The sequence below is a fragment of the Plectropomus leopardus genome, chromosome 17, assembly GCF_026936395.1.
Source record: "Plectropomus leopardus strain MGB_pleo_1.0 chromosome 17, ASM2693639v1, whole genome shotgun sequence".
In the NCBI taxonomy this organism is placed as follows: Eukaryota; Metazoa; Chordata; class Actinopteri; order Perciformes; family Serranidae; genus Plectropomus; species Plectropomus leopardus.
In genome coordinates this window covers 32,620,252-32,639,112 of record NC_142192.1, presented here as the reverse complement: position 1 = coordinate 32,639,112, position 18,861 = coordinate 32,620,252, and the positions used below count along the sequence as shown (strand labels likewise).

Here is an 18,861-nt window from a genome sequence, read left to right as displayed (position 1 = left end):
TTTGAAAATGAATACTGTTGTTGAAATGGGACGATGACATACATCAGCCTCCAAGCTGGTGCAACTGCACTCTGATTTAAATCTGAGCAGCAAAACCGATAAACTTTATTGAGATCTAGCTCGTCGACTTTTTGCAACCAAGATTCTGCTATGTAAAATGTGAAAAAAAAAGTGATTGGCTACTATTTTTTTTTTATCTAAATACAGTTGAGTACAGTAGAAAAAAAAAAGATATTTAAAGTTATAACTGATAGACTTTAACTCATTTTTTTTTTACTTTATTATATTTTTTTAATTATACACATATGCATATAACATGTGTGCATGAACATAATGAGGCACAAAATACGACTACAGAGACCACGGACTGTTATGTCAGTCTATCATATCTATCATATATCTATGATATCGAGCGAGAATGTGAAGAGTTTCACTTCCAAAACTTCAACAGTTAGTGTCCTCAGTTCCCAAACACTTACTGAGGGTTGTTGCCAGGTGAAGTCAGTAAACATGTGCTTGTCTCAACTTTATGAAAACGTGTTGCAGAATCAAATTGAGAATAAGTGTAAAGGTAAAGTTTTTCAGTTAAATGATGTTCATTAAATACTTAAGCTACTTCGACTTAATTAAGTAATTTTAAGATAACATTTTTTGAGTTAACATAATTAAATGATTTAGGGCAATCTGTGTCCTCACATGGTTTGAGTTGAACCAAACTATCAGGTTTTACAGTGTGTGTTTTTCTGTATTTGAAAATAAACCTCTTAAAGTTTTCTCCTGCCTCACGTGAGTATCTGGATTTTACAAAATTGGAGCTGAAGCAGACTAAGTAGCCTAGAAACTATGGTTTGTTGAAACGCCCCAAAGATGTGAGACATTTGTAGAGCGAATGGGTCTTTTTTCCAGCTGACATGCATGTTTTGTTTTTGTCGTGTTTTCTTGTGTAATCTCCTGTAATCTGTTGATATCTATTACGTTACTGTGACCTACGACAGGATGAGAACACAAAGTGCTTCATCGAAGAGCCTCGAACTAAAGACGAGAGAGTCATTTGAAATGCTTTCCAGAACCTGCAACTTGACTCCCACAGACTAAATGTCCTGTCATCTCTGCACGCTATCATGAATGGAAAAACACTCTGGATGGAAAACAGCTTGCAGTCGATGCGTTTATCTTTACAAGCAAACCGATATGGGCAGTTTGATTTGGAGTGTTTTGGTTTCAATCTGAGCTGCAGTGTTTGTGTCCTTAAGGAAATATCAAGCTGTTCATCAAACACAATCAAACAATAGTTTTAATATTACAGTTTAGTCTTAGAGTAGGCTGGAAAAGCTGGTGTGTCTCGTGGTTTCACGGAAAAGCAGCTGTCTTCTATTTTATTTGACCCTGCAGACATCCTGTGATTACACAAAATAGGATAATCTGACTGCTCAAAATACCATCAGACATGAATTAGTACTTGGAAAAATCATTTTCCAAATTGTTTCAGGTCCTATATCAGGTCAAATATCATTGCAGTTTACAAGTGGATGAATGATGTTGAGTAAAATGATTGAATGAATTTTGTAAAAAGTTTAACAGAGATGTTATTTTTCTCATTTTTTTAATCTTCTGTGAGTGGTTTTCTGCTGCTTCTTACTCAGACACTTCTGCTTTCCCACGCTGGAAAAGATTTTCAACATCACCACCAAAACTTGATCTTTCACTCCACCGTCAGCATCCACACTGCGTGGTTCCTGTCTTATCTCCCACGTTCAAGAGTCAACACTTAATAAAGGTGCTCGTCATGAACACAGTCTCTCCTCCAAAGCCTTAAAGGTCCCGTATTGTGTAAAGTCAGATTTCCATGTATTTATTTTTTTAAATATATAAAGCACTTAAAGGTGCCGTTTAAATACTGTGAACGCACCAAAGTGCTCAGTTTACAGAGAAACACACACAGTTCAATTTGTATTTGTGTAGTGAAACGTGCTATAACAACTTCGTAATAGCATTCGATTCAGCTGATTTGTGTTTGACAGAAGGCCTGTAGCCTCCTCCTCCTGTCTCTGTTAGCTACCTCATCAATGAATCTGCATAAGATCTAAAAGTCGCCAAAAAGTTTTCTATGGGAGGCGGGGTGTCTGGTGCTGTGGTAGCTCATGACCTCAGTACATGCTTCGTATGATTTGAGTATGAGAAAAATAAATTGATTTTTTAGAATATTAAACCTTCTGGTAGAAATGAAAGTATGAATCTAAAAATGAAAGCTTTTGCAAGTCCTCTTTTATGTTTATTTTATGTTTGTATTATGTTATGTGTGTTTGATTTTCAGGGTTTTTTGGTTGTTTTTCTTTGAGGTCTAATGAGAGTAAATGTGATGTAACCTGCAGAGCAGGTACACGCACAACAAGAGAGAGGAACACATTTCATTTCATAACTCTGAGAGCCGACTTTAAACGGGTTAGACAGTAATATTCAGGATGATGATAATGATTTCTGCTTTTTTAAGAGTATATTTAACTAAACTTCAACCAAAAATTGAACCGCTGCCAGACAATGTTCAATGCATTTTTTAGACATATTATTACACACGCTGTGTGAAAGCCATGAACCTTAAAACACACTTTGACATTTTGTTGACATTGTGTCACTGCAGCTTGACTAACAGAAGTATGCCTGATAAACTGTTACATGAAATACTCCTTTTTAAAACTTTTATATATATCATATCGATGACAGACGGGTGACACAACATTTTTTTAGAGCGTGACTCACTCCTCACCAATAAAATCAAGTGGGAGCGCAAAGTTTATACAGAGTGTCAGTTTCTATGACTTCTGTAATTTTTGGGTGGATAAATGAAATGATTAAGTGTTTAGATGTCATGATGTGGAGTTCAGATGTTTGTTGCGCAGCAGTCTGTGCATGTTGAATGTTTTTGTAAACTAAATACTAAACACAGTATTATCATACTGTGTTTCTTGCTAAGTACATTTAAGCATTTTTCTTTGCTGGCGAGTGACTCCTTGACTGGGGGAACACCCTGCTCTTGCAAAAGCGGATAATCCATCAATGTTCTTCGACTTCTTGGAAAGTAACAGAGCCTTTATATTAGCACAGTCTGTACACAGTGAACTCTCTGCAGAGCACATTTACACCTAATCATCCTCGCAGCCATGAATTGACAGTGACCTTGCAGGAAATGAGCTGTTTGATCTGCGTGACCCTAAAAAGTATCTGACAACTTCCCAGCGCCTGCAGGCTTCCTGGCAGCTCATTCACTTCCCAAACGCAACTTAAATGCAGGCAGCTTCCTGTTCAGAGGAACATCACAAGGAGTTTCCCTGAGGTGTTTCATTGTCAAATGGAGGACTGTTGTTGTCTGGACTGTAGACAGGACCCAGATAAATGTTAACCCTGCTCTCCTGAGACTTCTCTCTCTCACTTCCTTAAAGCCTCCCACAGACTGTGAGATTTTTGCAATCTTACAAGTTTAGTGCAGCTACACTCTGCGACATGGCTCTGAATAAATTTAGGTATGACATCAAGTTTGATGTATGTAGAATGTTGGATGACATGGCAGAATTTGGGCGCAGTCGTGACAGGAAAAGAGTACACCCAGATCAGTGTATCCTTCAGTGATCAGGATCAGTAACCCAGTCTCTCACAAATGAAGTGAGGCAGATGCCGCCGCCCTCATGCTGATGTTAAACTTTGATCAGTTTAACCTACAAGGACCTCTAGTGGCACTGAGGTGATACTTACAGGACACAGAAGCTAAACTACAGAGATACTGGGGAAAAACTTTTTGTGTGTGTGATAAAGCATTTAATATTTAAACACATACTTCCACTGTATTGTTCCAGCAATATTTCTGAATTATTTTTGACACTGTCTGTTGGGCTAAACTGAAAAATAATAAATGTGAAAGCTGAAATCAGTGTCTTATTTATCAAGAAACATAAATGTACAGCAATGAAATTCCTTTGAATCACCTGCGTGATCATGGATGTGCAGGCCTACCAGCCATAGGCCCAGGGGCCCAAGGAGTCAGGGGGCACCCGGGCCTTAACACACAAGGACCTACTACGCCTTGCCACTCTAAACCAGCTAAATTCCCAGAGAGGCCCTCTCTCCTTTTTAGGACCATAGAAAAATTTAAATTAAAATGACCACAAAAGATATGCAAAGCAAATGTAAAGAGACACAAAATAACAACAAAAGGGGCAAAACACCCACAAACTGACTACAAAGTGACACAAAATAACCAATAAAAGAAACAATATAACCTATAAAACAGATGAAATTTCTTCAACGACACCGAAACAACTACAAAAGGACGCAAAGAAACTGCTAAGAGACACAAAATGGGTGAAAAGGGATACAATAAAAACATAAAAGACATAAAATTACCTCCAAAAGATGCAAAAAACCACAAAAAGACACAGAAGTACCACAATGAGATGCAAAATACCTTAAACAAACCCATAAAAGATACAAAACAACTGCAAAGCAAAACAAAATGATAAAAAAGACATACAATTACCTTAAAAAGACACAAATTAACTTCAAAGAGACCCAAACAACTACAAAAAGACACAAAACAACCATAAAGAGACAGAAAAAGACCACAAATAGATGTAAATGGACTGCAACGACACATAATACAACTACAAAAAGTGGCAAAACAACCACAAAGTGACACAAAACCACAAAAAGATTCATAAAGACGATAAAGACATGCAAATCCACCACAGAGTCTGAGCGTCTTGGTGGTGGAGACATAGAGACATTTCAACACTCACTTTGTAAACCTCTGCTTGTTACTTAATCAAGTTAGTCAGAAACTGACCAACATTCATTTGTCAGTTACTGTGACTCATGGAGTCCCACTCCTCTATATGAGCAGGGGATCCGTGTCCCAAAATATCATCACAGTGAGTCATGTTTGCACTCCTGTGTTTATATGCGACATGCCACAGCTTGCTAGAGCATGATGTTTTGGCAACTAAAAGGAGATTCCCCGCCGCAGTATCCCATGACAACAAGAGAGGGAAAACTCCTGGAAAATAACCAAAGCAGTCAGCTGAATTCAGGGTTTTTAAGAACAGCTGGTGTCCCGGATACCAGACAATACAATTACAATTATCTGTACAAGGAAAACGTTCAAGTTTGAGCTAAAAATGAGAAAAAATCCTGGAATAAATTATTCTTTTCACCTCATTTTACTCTATTTTACGGTCCTTTTCCTGACACACAAAGCCCTTAACGGGCTCCGACCAAGAAGTTACATCACTCACCCTCTTGTTCCTCACTTGCCTTCACGAAAACTGCAATCGTCTGCAGCGGCTTTATTGGAGGTTCCCAAAAACAGCCAAAAGTAAACTGGGGATGCAGCGTTTGTCACTTATGCCCCAAAGCTGTGGAACACAGCATAATTTATATAGTTATATATTTTGTAAAGAAATACCTTTCACTGTAGCCTTTAACTAGTTCTGACTTAACTGCTTTGCATTGGGCCTCGCAAAGCAAAATGTCGTAATTTCCTTAATTTTATGCATTTTATACTCTATTTTTTGCTTTATTCTTATTAATATTATCTCAATGGGTTTTATTTTCCATCTTATGTTATACCTTGCATTCTATTTTTACCCTTATTTTTATCTTACTTTTACTGAAGTGGGTTTCATCGATGTGACGATGTTTTCTATCCATTCTGTTCAGATTGATTTTTAAATGCTGGTTTTATTATGTCTTTTATGTCTTCTGATGTGAAGCACTTGGTACATTTAATTTCTTTGTTGTGAAGCATGTTGGGCTGCATTTCTTGTATAAAAAGGTGCTATACAAATAAAGATTTTTGTATACATATATATTTTTCGTTTCACTCACTTCAGCGGGGAATCAGAGAAAGCACCTATGACTTTAACACACCTAAAACAGCTGAGCGAGCTTTCATTTCTGCACTGTTTGGAGGTTTTTACAGATGGTATCTTTCTTAGCAGCACACGCACTGACCCTAAAGTAAAGCCAGGTTACTTTCATTTTCTGCACTTTTGCTCTCTCTTTCAGTCAGCAGTTCAGGCTCAGGCGGGGACCTTTTTTTCTCAAAGCTCATCCCAAAACAAAAATTTATTTAAGGTGTCAGCCCCTTTTGTATCCTTTTATCCTCCATGAAAAAATATGAGCTAATAACCTGAGTTATTTTGTAAGGATTTTGCTTGAGCTTGCAAAGGAATAATAAAAAAGCATCAGAAATGATCAGACATTATCCTAAATCCATATTCGATATATTGTCATTATATATTGTTAGTTTTTTCACAGTTTCCTGAGATTTGGGTGTGGTTATCCACGATCCATATGATGTAATATAGATAAAGATGATCAAAAATTTGAAGTCACCTGTCAGCTGATACTAATTTAACATGCAAAACTGAAATCCCTCAACGCTTCTTTCAATAGGGTGCATTTGGAAACACTCACTCTGAGTGCCGGAGCGCACTCTGGCCAAAACTGGACCGCTGGTAAATTTGGAGCGCTGTTGGACTGGACCAATTTGAAAAAGCCATATTTGGCAAAACTGCAATGGAATTTTTTTTTTTTTGTTGGCTTTTCTAGGTCACATGAAATATCAGCTCCCAGAAATCCCTCATATGTGGCTGCTCCCACATATAAGGGGCTCGCCTTTCCATCATGGCTCCATAACGCGCCCACGTGGCCTTGGATTAGAAATAATGACCGCTAGTGCAGTGGCTGCAATAAAAATAAAGCTGCTAATGTTTTAAACATCCATCGCCATGGTTACTGGAGAGAAGCCGCACAACATCACTTGATGGAAACAGTCATCTCGCAATTGTGTTTTATCGGCATATCAAAAATATCACTTAAATTTTGCGAAAAACTGTCATGTAAACCCCTCTACAGTCTTGAGAACTGCAACTATCCTCAAAATGAGCAGTTTTCAACAAGGTTTTCTAATTGTTGGGAACATTTATTTTCACCCAGTATTTTGTAGATACTTCACGAGACGCTAAACTTTGATATAAGATGTGCTTTTTTTACTATTTCATGCCACGTTTCCAGAGACTTTAAAACCACAAAGAATAGTCAACAAAGTCAATCTAACTCACGCAGAGTTTTGAATTGTTTTTTGTAAATGCAATTGTTTAACTAAACTGTACAAAACTGCTCTTTAAATTAAAATGGCTCTACCTCTGTACAGACTAATATGACGAAGCTTCATTTTTTTTGTAAAATGGGCAGAAAACATGAACATATTAGTCATTTGGGAAACACATCTCACTGTGCCAGGGGAGCGAAGTAGTTTTTGTGTATTTATCCATTAATGCATCCATCCGTCACCACAGTCAAGTCTATCTTAAGGCATAAAAGCATCCAACAATGACGTACTGCATGAAAAACATTCACCACTGTTTTCTTTCTGTTTCCAAATTGCAACCAAGCTCTGACTAATGTTCTCAAATAACCAAACTTAGCCATAACTGCTGCAGATCAGATGACAGTCAAATGAACCATTGTGCCAACGAGGCACTGCCAAGTGGCGGCCAAGTGGCATTCGCATTTTTGGACGGCTGCCACCACAGACACAAATCGTATGAAGCGGATCAAGAGAGAGACCCTCCCTTCTCTCAAACTCATCCCAAACTGTAAAAACTATACAGTGCTGATTAAATTTAAATCTGGTTCTGATGCTGCATTGCCTATTCCTCTACTAAAATGTCCTCAGAAACATTTGTAGTGCCCTGTTTAGCTGTAATATGAGAATTTGTGAACAGGAAGTGTGCAACAAAAAAAATTTCCCAAAACTGTGTGATAAAACTAAGCAGTCCTGATCAAATGTAAACCAAGATTCTGTTACTGCGTTGCTTATTTCTCACCTTGTTTGTTTTCAGAATATATTTTAGTGTACTGTTTAGCTGTAATTTGAGATTGCTTGTTACCAGCCCGCCTCCATATTGTTTCCTGTGTGAAAATGGCCAAGTTTGCATTTCATCACCTGTCAGTGAGGGCCTTTATTGGTCCAGTGTGGTGCAGTGCATTCTGGTAGTTGTAGGTTTTCTACCTCGTTCTCTGAACATGTGGCACCAGTTTCAAAAGTATAAGTATCTTTAACACACAAATCTTATAGGGATAGGAATAAATAAATAATTGCATTTGCATAAATGCACTTCTTACAACTACTTTTCGAACATGTGATGTTTAAGTTTAAGTGGCTTGAGTATTCGTTAATGAGACTGATGTATAGGTTTTGCATAGGTCTTCTTTTGGTCTTTTTTGTTTTTGTTTATTGCACTGCCTTCGTTTCTGTAGCTGCCTGTACAGAAGAGAAACTTTGGGACTGAAACTTCCCCAAAATCACAGTGAACTTTTAGCCTTTTGGTGGAGTTAAACAGAGTTCAGTCTCCACCAGGATTTGATATAAGAAAAAAAAGGACAGAACAGAAACTTCTGCAAAAAAAACTGTACACAATAGAAAGAAGAGGCTTGGCTCGTTTAGAGTCTCTTAGTTTTCTATAAACACTCGGTGTGCTGCAGGACACCGAACACAATGTGAACTCTGAGGCCTGAAATTCTCCAGAACTGAAGCGTCCAACCATGCTGCACATTTTACACTTAAAAGGCAGCTTGTAAATTAGTTTTTTAGCCTATATTGACTGTTATTTCACACACATTACAACTCAATGAGTTTACTGAAAACATAAGTGGCATGACAGACAATATTATGTATCCAGTTATCCTTAATTTCTGTCCTGCCAGTATTACCTCCCCCTCACTATGACGTGGAAGAAGTTTCACTGACAAAATATAATAAATCTCTTTCCAATTCATCAGGTGGCCTCTAATTAAACCTTTCCCAGAAGAATCACTGAGGAATGAAAGCCAGACATGTCAGCCATGCTCCACTTTCTCTTTTTGGCAAAGTAAAAGTATAAATACAACCGAGGGGGGGGGCGGCGGCTCACTCTCTCACTCTCTCTGTGTGTGTGTGTGTGTGTGTGTGTGTGTGTGTGTGTGTGTGTGTGTGTGTTTAGGCATTCGTTGCCAGGCTTTAAGGGACTTTTGAGGAATTATTCTTTATCAGGAAAAAAGGGAAACTAAAATTATTGTGTTGAAATAACGAGATGGATTTCCCCTTAGTGTTACATATCCACTCAAATGTCACCGCCTTCAGATTTCTGCTTTCATACAGAACGAAACCTCATGATAAGACCTGACAACCAGGACTTCCCTGAGGTAACCGGGGCTCCTAACCCTGTTCGTAACCGTATGAACTTCGAGTAATTTTCAGGAAACCTTATTTTAACCTCCGTTAAGAACGTAAAACATTGTGGGGCGCTAATTTGTAGGTTACCATGTGAACCCGTTGTGTGTTCATTTTCCGAGGTTACCATGCGAACCATTGTTTTAGAATTGGATGAAAATTAATACAGAAGCAAACGACTGTTTGCTAAGTAAAAAAACAAAACATTTGTGACTGCACTGACCTCCTCTTGTTCAAGATGCTTAAACTGCTTTCAATGTGTAACTAATATCATATGAACTTTATGGTGTCTGTATTTTATTCTGTATTTTAGTGTATTCTCTGTTAAAACCTTTTTTTAGATTTTTTTTTTTAGATTTTTGCAAAGTGTTTTTGAAAAGTGCTTTTTAAATAAAATAATAATAACTATTATTATCTATTAATTGTATTATTATTGTTATCAGTATAATTATTATTACCATATTAATTATTAAAGATATAGAGGAGTCCCTCTGTGTGCAATGTAATCCGACCCAGCAGAATTTAAAATAAAATTCTTCATAAATATGTAGCTGTAATTTTAAGCAAAAAAAACTCATGATGCTGAGATGACAAAAAGACCTTTATGCAAACGGCTAAAAAGATGACGCCAAAGTGATCTGAGGAAAAGAAGCTTACGCAAGGCTTGTTTTTAAGCTGTAAACAAAGACTAAAAATAAATGACTCAACAGAGCACAAGAATGTTTAGGTCAAAATAACTCATCCTATCATGACATTTAAACTGTGTAAGGGCTTTTCCGGTTGCGAACTGTAACTTTCCCTTAATGGCGCCGCAGCTTCATGTATACTGTGTACATATTTGCAGCGTATTTCTAAACATGCACAGTGTATTTATCAGCCTGCAGCAGCGGCAGCTCACGAAGGCTTCTGCAAAAAAGGAAACTGGGATTCTTAAACAGTTTTTACCTCAAGGAAAAAGCACAGATGATCTGTGTTTTCCCCTCAGAGCCAAAATAAAACATCTGTTGATTTCCAAATGTGTGAATCATTAAGTGCACTAAAGAGTCCACGAAATGTTTCAAAAAAGAAGTGTGCTGAGTGTAACAGTTTTGGAGAGTAATGTGAGATGCAACACAGTCAGACATCTTAGTTTGATCAGTTGTTGACAATTTTCTTCCTTGGCTGGCTTCCTGGGTTTTGGCTCCGTGATATTTGACACATTTAGGAAACCGGCTGTGACTCGCTGCAGCTGTTGTTACATCCTGCCATCAACAGTCATGTCCTGTTGCTATTTACGAGCGAAGCAGCATATGTAAGTCTAAACTGCTGTCTGAAATGTTATGAGGGCGCACACTCACACATCACACCACACATTAGTCATAAACGCCGACATGATGCATGGGAGAAAAGGCACACAAATGATTAAAAAAGGATTTCTGCTGGTCCTGGACAAGCCCACATGCAAATGTCAGCAAATGATATTCAACTCAGACATTTTGGCTGATTTTACTCAAAGGTCAAAAAATAATGTCAATAATGTACAAAGCAGGAAAACTGCTCTTCACAAGATTTTTTGTGGTAATGATATCAAAAGACATCTTAAAGAACCACAGATATCTGAAAACTAGTGCAGCCAGACTAAAAACAAGCATGTCTGTCCAGATACAAGATTTTAGTGTTGTTTTCTCAATTTGAGGACAGAACTTAAAAAAAAATGTTGAAAAAGGACAAACAAGACATAAAATCACCCCCGCTGTAACGGGTGTGGTGTGGACCCAGATGCAGTACACCGGCAAACAGGAACAGTTGGTAATAACTTTTATTTAAACCAACACAGGCAAGGAACGAAGCAAAGTGAAACAGTACTGAGTAAAGTTCGTTCTTCGAGCGGAGCGCCCAAACACAGTCTCTGATGATCAGACGGTGTGAAGAGACGAAGCTTACTGCACACGATGTCAGCGAGGAGGAAGCCCCGTAGTCCGAGAGCGGAGGAATGGTCGGAGACAGGCGGGGGTTTCGTAGCCAGCTGAGCAGTCCGTGAATGCAGCAGTACCGACGGGGAACAGGCAGGACAGTCGTCGGGGCCAGGCAGAGGAATCGTTACCAGCAGAGCAGATCACTTCTAGAAACGCTGAAGAAGAACACGTGGTCGGGGACAGAAGGCAGGTAGGTTTACCGGGGATCAGATGAGGAGAGCAGGTCGGGGACAGGCAGAGTCGGCTTCGTGAGTTCAGGCAGAAGAACGCTGGAAAGTCTTGCATGACGCGGTAGAACAATCTGGCGGAGAGTGAGTGTGCTGGAGAGGCTTATATGCAGGACTGATTGGTGATGAGCAGCAGCTGTGAGGTGAGTGAGCTGAGCTGGCAGAAGAGGTGGGCGTGGCTTGCAGGTAGAGTGGAGCAGAGGGAGGGTGAGTGGAAAAGTACTGGCAGAGTGACAGGAGGAGGATGAGAGGCAGGGATCATGACAGAACCCCCCCCTCAAGGGACGGCCCATGACGTCCCAAAACGAGGCCACAGGAGCAGGGTGGGCGGAGGGGGCCAGGACGAGGGCTAGAATTCCTCGGACGCTCCAGTTTCACCACCCTCGTCCCCAGAGAGGGAAACGTCCATCTCCGAGGCAGAGTCCACATCGTCACCCCCAGACGGCTCAGAAACAGGAGGAGAGCAGGGGACAGAGGTACCCAGGAGGCGACAGAACTCCCTCCAAAATGCAGAGGTGAACTGGGGACCTCGATTGGAGACCACGTCAGAAGGGAGGCCGTGGAGCCGGAACACGTGCTCCAGGAGCAGCCCAGTGGTCTCCTTGGCCGAAGGGAGCTTGGGCAGAGGCACGAAGTGAGCCATTTTACTGAACCGGTCCACCACTGTCAGGATAGTGGTGTTGCCTCCTGACAGTGGCAGAGCAGTGACAAAGTCCAGAGAAATGTGTGACCAGGGACGATGAGGCACCGGTAAAGGTCGTAGGAGGCCGGCAGGGGCCCATCGTGGGGCTTTATTTTGATTGCATACAGGGCATGCGTTAACAAAGTCTTTGATGTCTTCTTCCAGGGTAGCCCACCAGAACCGCCGTTGCAGGACCTCCTTGGTCCATGCAATACCTGGATGGCAGGTGAGTCGGTAATCGTGGGCCCATTGCAGAACCTCGGATCTCAATTCCTGAGGAACGAATAGGCGGTCCTGGGGGCAAGAGCTGGGCCCTGGCTGGTCCTCCAATGCCGCCTTGATACGTTCCTCAATTTCCCAGGTGAGGGCGGCCAGGAGACGAGAAGCGGGGAGTATGCTGTCCGAGCTGGGGGAGTCCTCCTCCCCAACCAGAAACTGTCGAGACAGGGCGTCGGGTTTGACGTTGCGGGAACCAGGTCGATATGAGAGGGTGAAGGCGAACCTGGCGAAGAACAATGCCCACCGGGCTTGGCAAGAGTTCAGTCTCTTGGCTGAGCGGATGTACTCAAGGTTCTTGTGGTCTGTCCAGACAAGGAAGGGAACCATGGTCCCTTCCAGCCAATGCCTCCACTCCTCCAATGCCAACTTCACCGCCAACAATTCCCGGTTGCCAATTTCGTAGTTTCTTTCTGCCGGGGACAATCGTCGGGAGAAGAAGGCGCAGGGATGGAGTTTCTGGTCCACAGCGGAACGTTGGGAGAGTACGGCCCCCACCCCCACATCAGAGGCGTCCACCTCCACCACAAACTGTCTCTCAGGGTCAGGGATCAGGAGAATGGGAGCCGAGCTGAAGCGCCTCTTGAGGAGCTGGAAAGCCTCCTCGGCGGCCGAGGACCACCGGAAAGAGACCTTGCAGGAGGTGAGGGCAGTGAGAGGTGCAGCCACCGTACTGTAACCCCGGATGAACCTCCTGTAGAAATTGGCGAACCCCAAGAAACGTTGCAACTGCTCGCGAGAATCAGGAACCGGCCAGGAGGCGACAGCAGAGACCTTAGCAGGGTCCATCTCCATACGATTGTGGCCGATGATGTACCTCAGGAAGGAGACAGAGGAGGCGTGGAATTTGCATTTTTCAGCCTTGACAAACAGGGAGTTCTCCAACAAGCGTTGCAGAACCGTCTGGACATGATGTATGTGCTCTTGCTTGGAGTGAGAGAAGATCAGAATGTCATCCAGGTAAACGAACACATACTTGTTAAGCAGGTCTCTGAGCACGTCATTAATGAGGGCCTGGAAAACAGCCGGGGCATTGGTGAGTCCGAAGGGCATCACCAAGTATTCATAATGTCCAGTGGGAGTGTTAAACGCCGTCTTCCACTCATCCCCCTCTCGGATCCGAACCAGATGATAAGCATTGCGGAGGTCCAGCTTCATGTAGATGGTGGACCCCTGAAGCAGCTCGAAGGCGGAGGCGATGAGGGGGAGAAGATAGCGGTTCTTAATGGTGATGTCGTTCAGACCCCTGTAGTCGATGCAGGGCCTCAGGGGGCCATCCTTCTTGCCAACAAAGAAGAAGCCTGCCCCAGTGGGGGACGAGGAGGGCCGGATGATACCGGAGGCCAAAGCATCGCCGATGTACGTCTCCATCGCCTCTCTTTCAGGTGCTGACAAGGAGTATAGGCGACCCTTGGGAGGAACAGAACCGGGGAGAAGGTCGATGGCGCAGTCATATGACCGGTGAGGGGGCAGAAAAGTGGCCCTCGTCTTGTTAAACACCTCCCGGAAATCGTGGTACTCTGAGGGCACCTTAGAGAGGTCTGGAGTGGAGCAGGAACTTGCAGGCGGCGTGGGTGTGACTGTCTGTCGAAGACAGATCTGATGACAGGAGGGGCTCCAACTCAGGATGGACCCCATAGACCAGTCTATATGTGGATTGTGACGGCGAAGCCAGGGGTAGCCGAGTATCAGGGGAAGGTTGGGAGACCTCAGAACGTGAAACCTGATGGTCTCGAGGTGCGTGCCAGACAGGAGCATCGAGATGGGTGTGGTTTGGTGAGTGACAGTCCCCAGAAGATGGCCATCCAGGGCGCTGGCTGGTATCGAACAAGGAAGAGGGACCAGCTCGATCTCTAGCTGCCGGGCGAGTTCCTCGTCAATGAGATTAACGTCAGCCCCAGAGTCAATGAAAGTGGTGAGGGTGTGAGATCCCTCCGCCAACAGGAGCTGGACGTGAAACAGGCGTCGTTGGTCAGGGGCAGAGTTCCGAGATCGGCTCAGCAGGATGCCCCTCTCTACTGCTGAACCCTCCCTTTTGCTGGGCATCGAGAGACAAAATGGCCGGCCTGGCCACAGTAGAGACAGAGGTTTCCCCGACATCGTCTCTCACGTTCCTCTGGCGTCAGGCCGGTGCGCCCCACCTGCATGGGCTCCGCCCCTCCCTGAGTGAGTTCTGAAGGATGACCGGGGGCAGCAGGAGAACCATACTGGCGGGCAGAAACCCGACGATCAGCTCCTTCCAGGCACTGCTCTCTCCTCCTCGCCTGGATCTGTCTGTCCAATCTTGTGGTTAGCTCAATGAGTCCATCCAAAGAACTGGGGAGGTCAAACGAGACCAGCTCGTCCTTAATGTACGGAGCCAGCCCGTTGAGAAAGGCGTCACACTGGGCCGCCATGTTCCAGTCGCTTAGCCGAGCTCGGGTCCTGAAGTCTATGGCGAAATCTGCGACTGTCCGATTCCCCTGTCTCTGACTCAGGAGACCCCCAGTGGCGTCAGGTCCCGCTGGAACTGGTCCGAAAACCTTCCATAGCTCCTCCGCGAAAGCCTGGAAGGAGGCGCAGGCTGGCGTGCCTCTCTCCCACTCCGCCGTTCCCCACAAGCGTGCCCTGCCGGTGAGGTGGTGAATGGCGAAGGCTACTCTGGCTCCCTCTGTGGCGAAGGTATGCGGCTGCAGGGCAAACAGGATTGAGCAGTTTGTTAGAAATGGACAGCAGCCCTCGGGATCCCCGGCATATTGTTCTGGAGCCCCTACCCGGGGTTCGGATGCGGTGCTAGGAGATAGCGTCGGGAGTGGAGCAGGCAAGGCAGGAACTGAAGCAGGAGAAGCTTGATGCGTCAGCGTGGTAGCCATCTGTTTACCTGGGTTAGCGCTCCTTCCAGCGCCGAAGCCGATTGACGAGCTTCAGCCGCATTGGAGGTGAGCTGGGCCTCGTGTTGCTGCAGCATTCCCTCCACGCGGGCTAGGCAAGACAGAAGAGCGGTGTTCTCTGCTGGGTCCATGTCTGGCCAGATTGTACTGTAACGGGTGTGGTGTGGACCCAGATGCAGTACACCGGCAAACAGGAACAGTTGGTAATAACTTTTATTTAAACCAACACAGGCAAGGAACGAAGCAAAGTGAAACAGTACTGAGTAAAGTTCGTTCTTCGAGCGGAGCGCCCAAACACAGTCTCTGATGATCAGACGGTGTGAAGAGACGAAGCTTACTGCACACGATGTCAGCGAGGAGGAAGCCCCATAGTCCGACAAGCCAGCGGCACGTGTGGAGGTACCGTTGAGGAGAGAGCGGAGGAATGGTCGGAGACAGGCGGGGGTTTCGTAGCCAGCTGAGCAGTCCATGAATGCAGCAGTACCGACGGGGAACAGGCAGGACAGTCGTCGGGGCCAGGCAGAGGAATCGTTACCAGCAGAGCAGATCACTTCCAGAAACACTGAAGCAGAACACGTGGTCGGGGACAGAAGGCAGGTAGGTTTACCGGGGATCAGACGAGGAGAGCAGGTCGGGGACAGGCAGAGTCGGCTTCGTGAGTTCAGGCAGAAGAACGCTGGAAAGTCTTGCATGACGCGGTAGAACAATCTGGCGGAGAGTGAGTGTGCTGGAGAGGCTTATATGCAGGACTGATTGGTGATGAGCTGCAGCTGTGAGGTGAGTGAGCTGAGCTGGCAGAAGAGGTGGGCGTGGCTTGCAGGTAGAGTGGAGCAGAGGGAGGGTGAGTGGAAAAGTACTGGCAGAGTGACAGGAGGAGGATGAGAGGCAGGGATCATGACACCCGCCACCTCCAAAAAACCCACATATTACTTTGATTTAAGATATTTCTTTTTACTTAGACTTCAGTTTTTGCAGAAAAGTTCCTGAAGCTGACCTCGCTACGACAAATTCTATGTACTGAAAAACAATCATCCTACATTTTTCACACATTAAAGCCCTGTCTCCTAGATATGCACTTATATAATAACTAATATAAAACAGGGCTGAGGCCTTTTGCGTGGATGTTCACGTGTTAGCGTGAGGGTTAATTGGTGATTCTCAAGGTGTAATTGTAAGCGTGAATGGTTGTCTGTCTCTTCACTTCCATGTTCTGTGTAAAAGGCACAGTTTTGTAATAGGTGGACAAAGTTTTCTCGCCTTTTAGCCGGCACAGGAGATAGTAACACCACCGCGTTAGGGTCAATGTAAAAAGGACATTGACACTGTGATATTTTGACGACATGTTATGTGTGCGACAACAGACTTTATATAAAGATAGAATCTCTATCGCCCCCAGGCGAAACTAAATCTCAAAGTACATGCCTGCACAGGGGCCTTAAAGGTTTAGAGTTTAGGATTTGGATAGAAGAGAGCAAGAGAACCAAGACACCAGTGACCTATAAAAACGACGTGGCAATTTTCGCACATGGAACAAGCTGCGATACCTCGAGTATGTTTGATACATAACCCACCCTACAACAAAAACACACAATTCTTATTTTCAGCTGATTAAACACTGATGAAAACATACTTATTATATTATATTCCATATCTGCCAATATATCCCCCAAAATCCTCCACACTGGACCTTTAAAATGATGTGGAAAAGTTTTAAAAGTGACTCAAGCAAGAACAGTGGTATGGTCTCTCTTATCCCTGGAAATTTTCTCAACACCACACAAACCACTGAGGTTGAATCTCTGCCTCCGACAGCCTCCACGTAGAGAAAAAAAAACAAAACATTGTACGCTTTTCATCACAGTAACGTAAAATGTTATTGCAGCGCTTGTGTCACAATGAATTTACAGTTTGTCTGGAAATAACTCATCATTTCACCAGAGGTCAGATTTTAACAGCGGCAGAGATCAGTGGGGGATGGGAAGTCCTGGAAATGTCACAAAAGTTGTTGCAAAAGAAAAACAACACCACCGTCTTTGTGTCTGAACATGATGAGGGGGTCAAAGAAAAGGCACTTAATGCTGTTATACTAGTATATATGATATCATTAGATTATTCTGGCTCATGCATTCATGATAGAGCAGGACTTTACACCAGTTTGAGCTATTAACTAATAATTACTTTCATTATGGATTCATCTGCTGATTATTTTCTTGATCGGCTGGAATGTGAAATGTGAACATTGTGAGAAATTCACATAAAGTTACCGAGAGCTCAATATGACAGCTTCAGATGTCTTGTTTTGTCCAACCAACCGTTCAAATCTCAAAAATATTCAGTTCACATTTATTTAAGATGATGAAAAGCAGCAAAATCACATTTAAGAAGATGAAATCATGAAATGTTTCCATGAAAAAGCCAACTGAATGGAAAAGTTTATGATTTTCAAGCCTCACTTTAGATTTTGGTGAGTTTGTGACTGTTACTTGCTATATGTACTTCTCTGTCAGTACAGGCCAATCTCGAAATCCCTTCTTTGTGCACAATCCATTTATCAGTTACTAAGAGACTTGCAGATTAATTTCCTAATAAGTGACTGATCGATTTCATTTAAATTCACACACAGTTTGTCATATTTTCTTCATTCGTCATTTGTTTTGATCGGTACAGTAACTGCAGCTTTCTTGCAAATGTTGTAAAGTAAAAAGTATGTCCTCTGAGAGTATAAAGTGTAAAAAGCGGACTGGAAATACTCAAGTAAAGCATGTTAAATTTGTATTTTGTACTACTTGTGGTTAGTTTCCAGAGGTGATGCGCTGTGTGTTTCCTCGGCTCATGTTTTGCTCTGTGATTGTGTTCATGCAGCGGCAGTGAAGGGTGGAGCAGCGCTGCCTCCTGCTGGAGGGTCTAAGTACAGAGGGATGTTGTATGTCTTGAAGCCCTCTGAGGCAAATTGTAATTTGGGCTTCGTCAATAAAACTGACTTAACAGTTTGTACTCACATTACAGGCCTCGCTGTTGTCCGGTCGGTGCGGCAGCAGGAAGGAAAAGACCCTGAGAGCTCCGTCACACTCCTCCACCGTCTGGTTCAGCTCCTGGCAGCTCGTCACCACCGTGTAGTAATGTGTAGGGACAGGCGGGGCGTCCTCCGAAAACCTGGACAGAGGACATTAGGATCAGAGTTACATACGCTGCACTGAAGCTGCATTTTTACAAAACTTGTTTCGTTTGTTCAGATGTTTGATTATAGAGAGAAAGGTATATGATTATTTTAAAAGTAAATGCAAATGTGCCTTTGTTAGCTCCTGCTTACAAAATTAATGACATGAAATGTGCAGTGTGCTCCAGGGAAATGTCAAAAGTCTTTCCCTCACTTTTTAAAATATAGTTTTATGGTTAGTTTTAGAAGTGTCCATTTTACCTTTAATTCATCAAATCAAATAGTAACATTTTCTCAGTTGTAGCTTCTAAACAGCATTTTTAGGATGTTTTTCCCACATGGGATCAGCATAATAATAATAAAAGGATTGTCTCTGTGTTGTGCAAGCAGTCAGTCACAAGTGACAGATCCCACCGGAGCAAAACGCTG

General features: G+C 43.2%; 1 protein-coding gene across 2 annotated transcripts in view; it reads right to left on the bottom strand.

The window, feature by feature from the left end:
• The window catches only part of LOC121957412 (autotaxin-like), a 59,067-nt gene that overhangs the window by 14,618 nt on the left and 25,588 nt on the right, over window positions 1–18,861 (bottom strand). Inside the window, exons 24-25 of one of the 2 annotated variants that reach the window (XM_088090814.1) lie at window positions 18,275–18,428; window positions 15,808–15,837 (exon numbers count right to left, since the gene is read on the bottom strand). In XM_088090814.1, the coding sequence (XP_087946940.1) occupies window positions 15,823–15,837; window positions 18,275–18,428 (169 nt within the window). In that variant the 3' untranslated portion in view covers window positions 15,808–15,822. Of the gene's footprint in view, window positions 1–15,807; window positions 15,838–18,274; window positions 18,429–18,861 lie in introns of those variants that run through there. The other variant, XM_042505978.2, reaches the window with a different exon arrangement.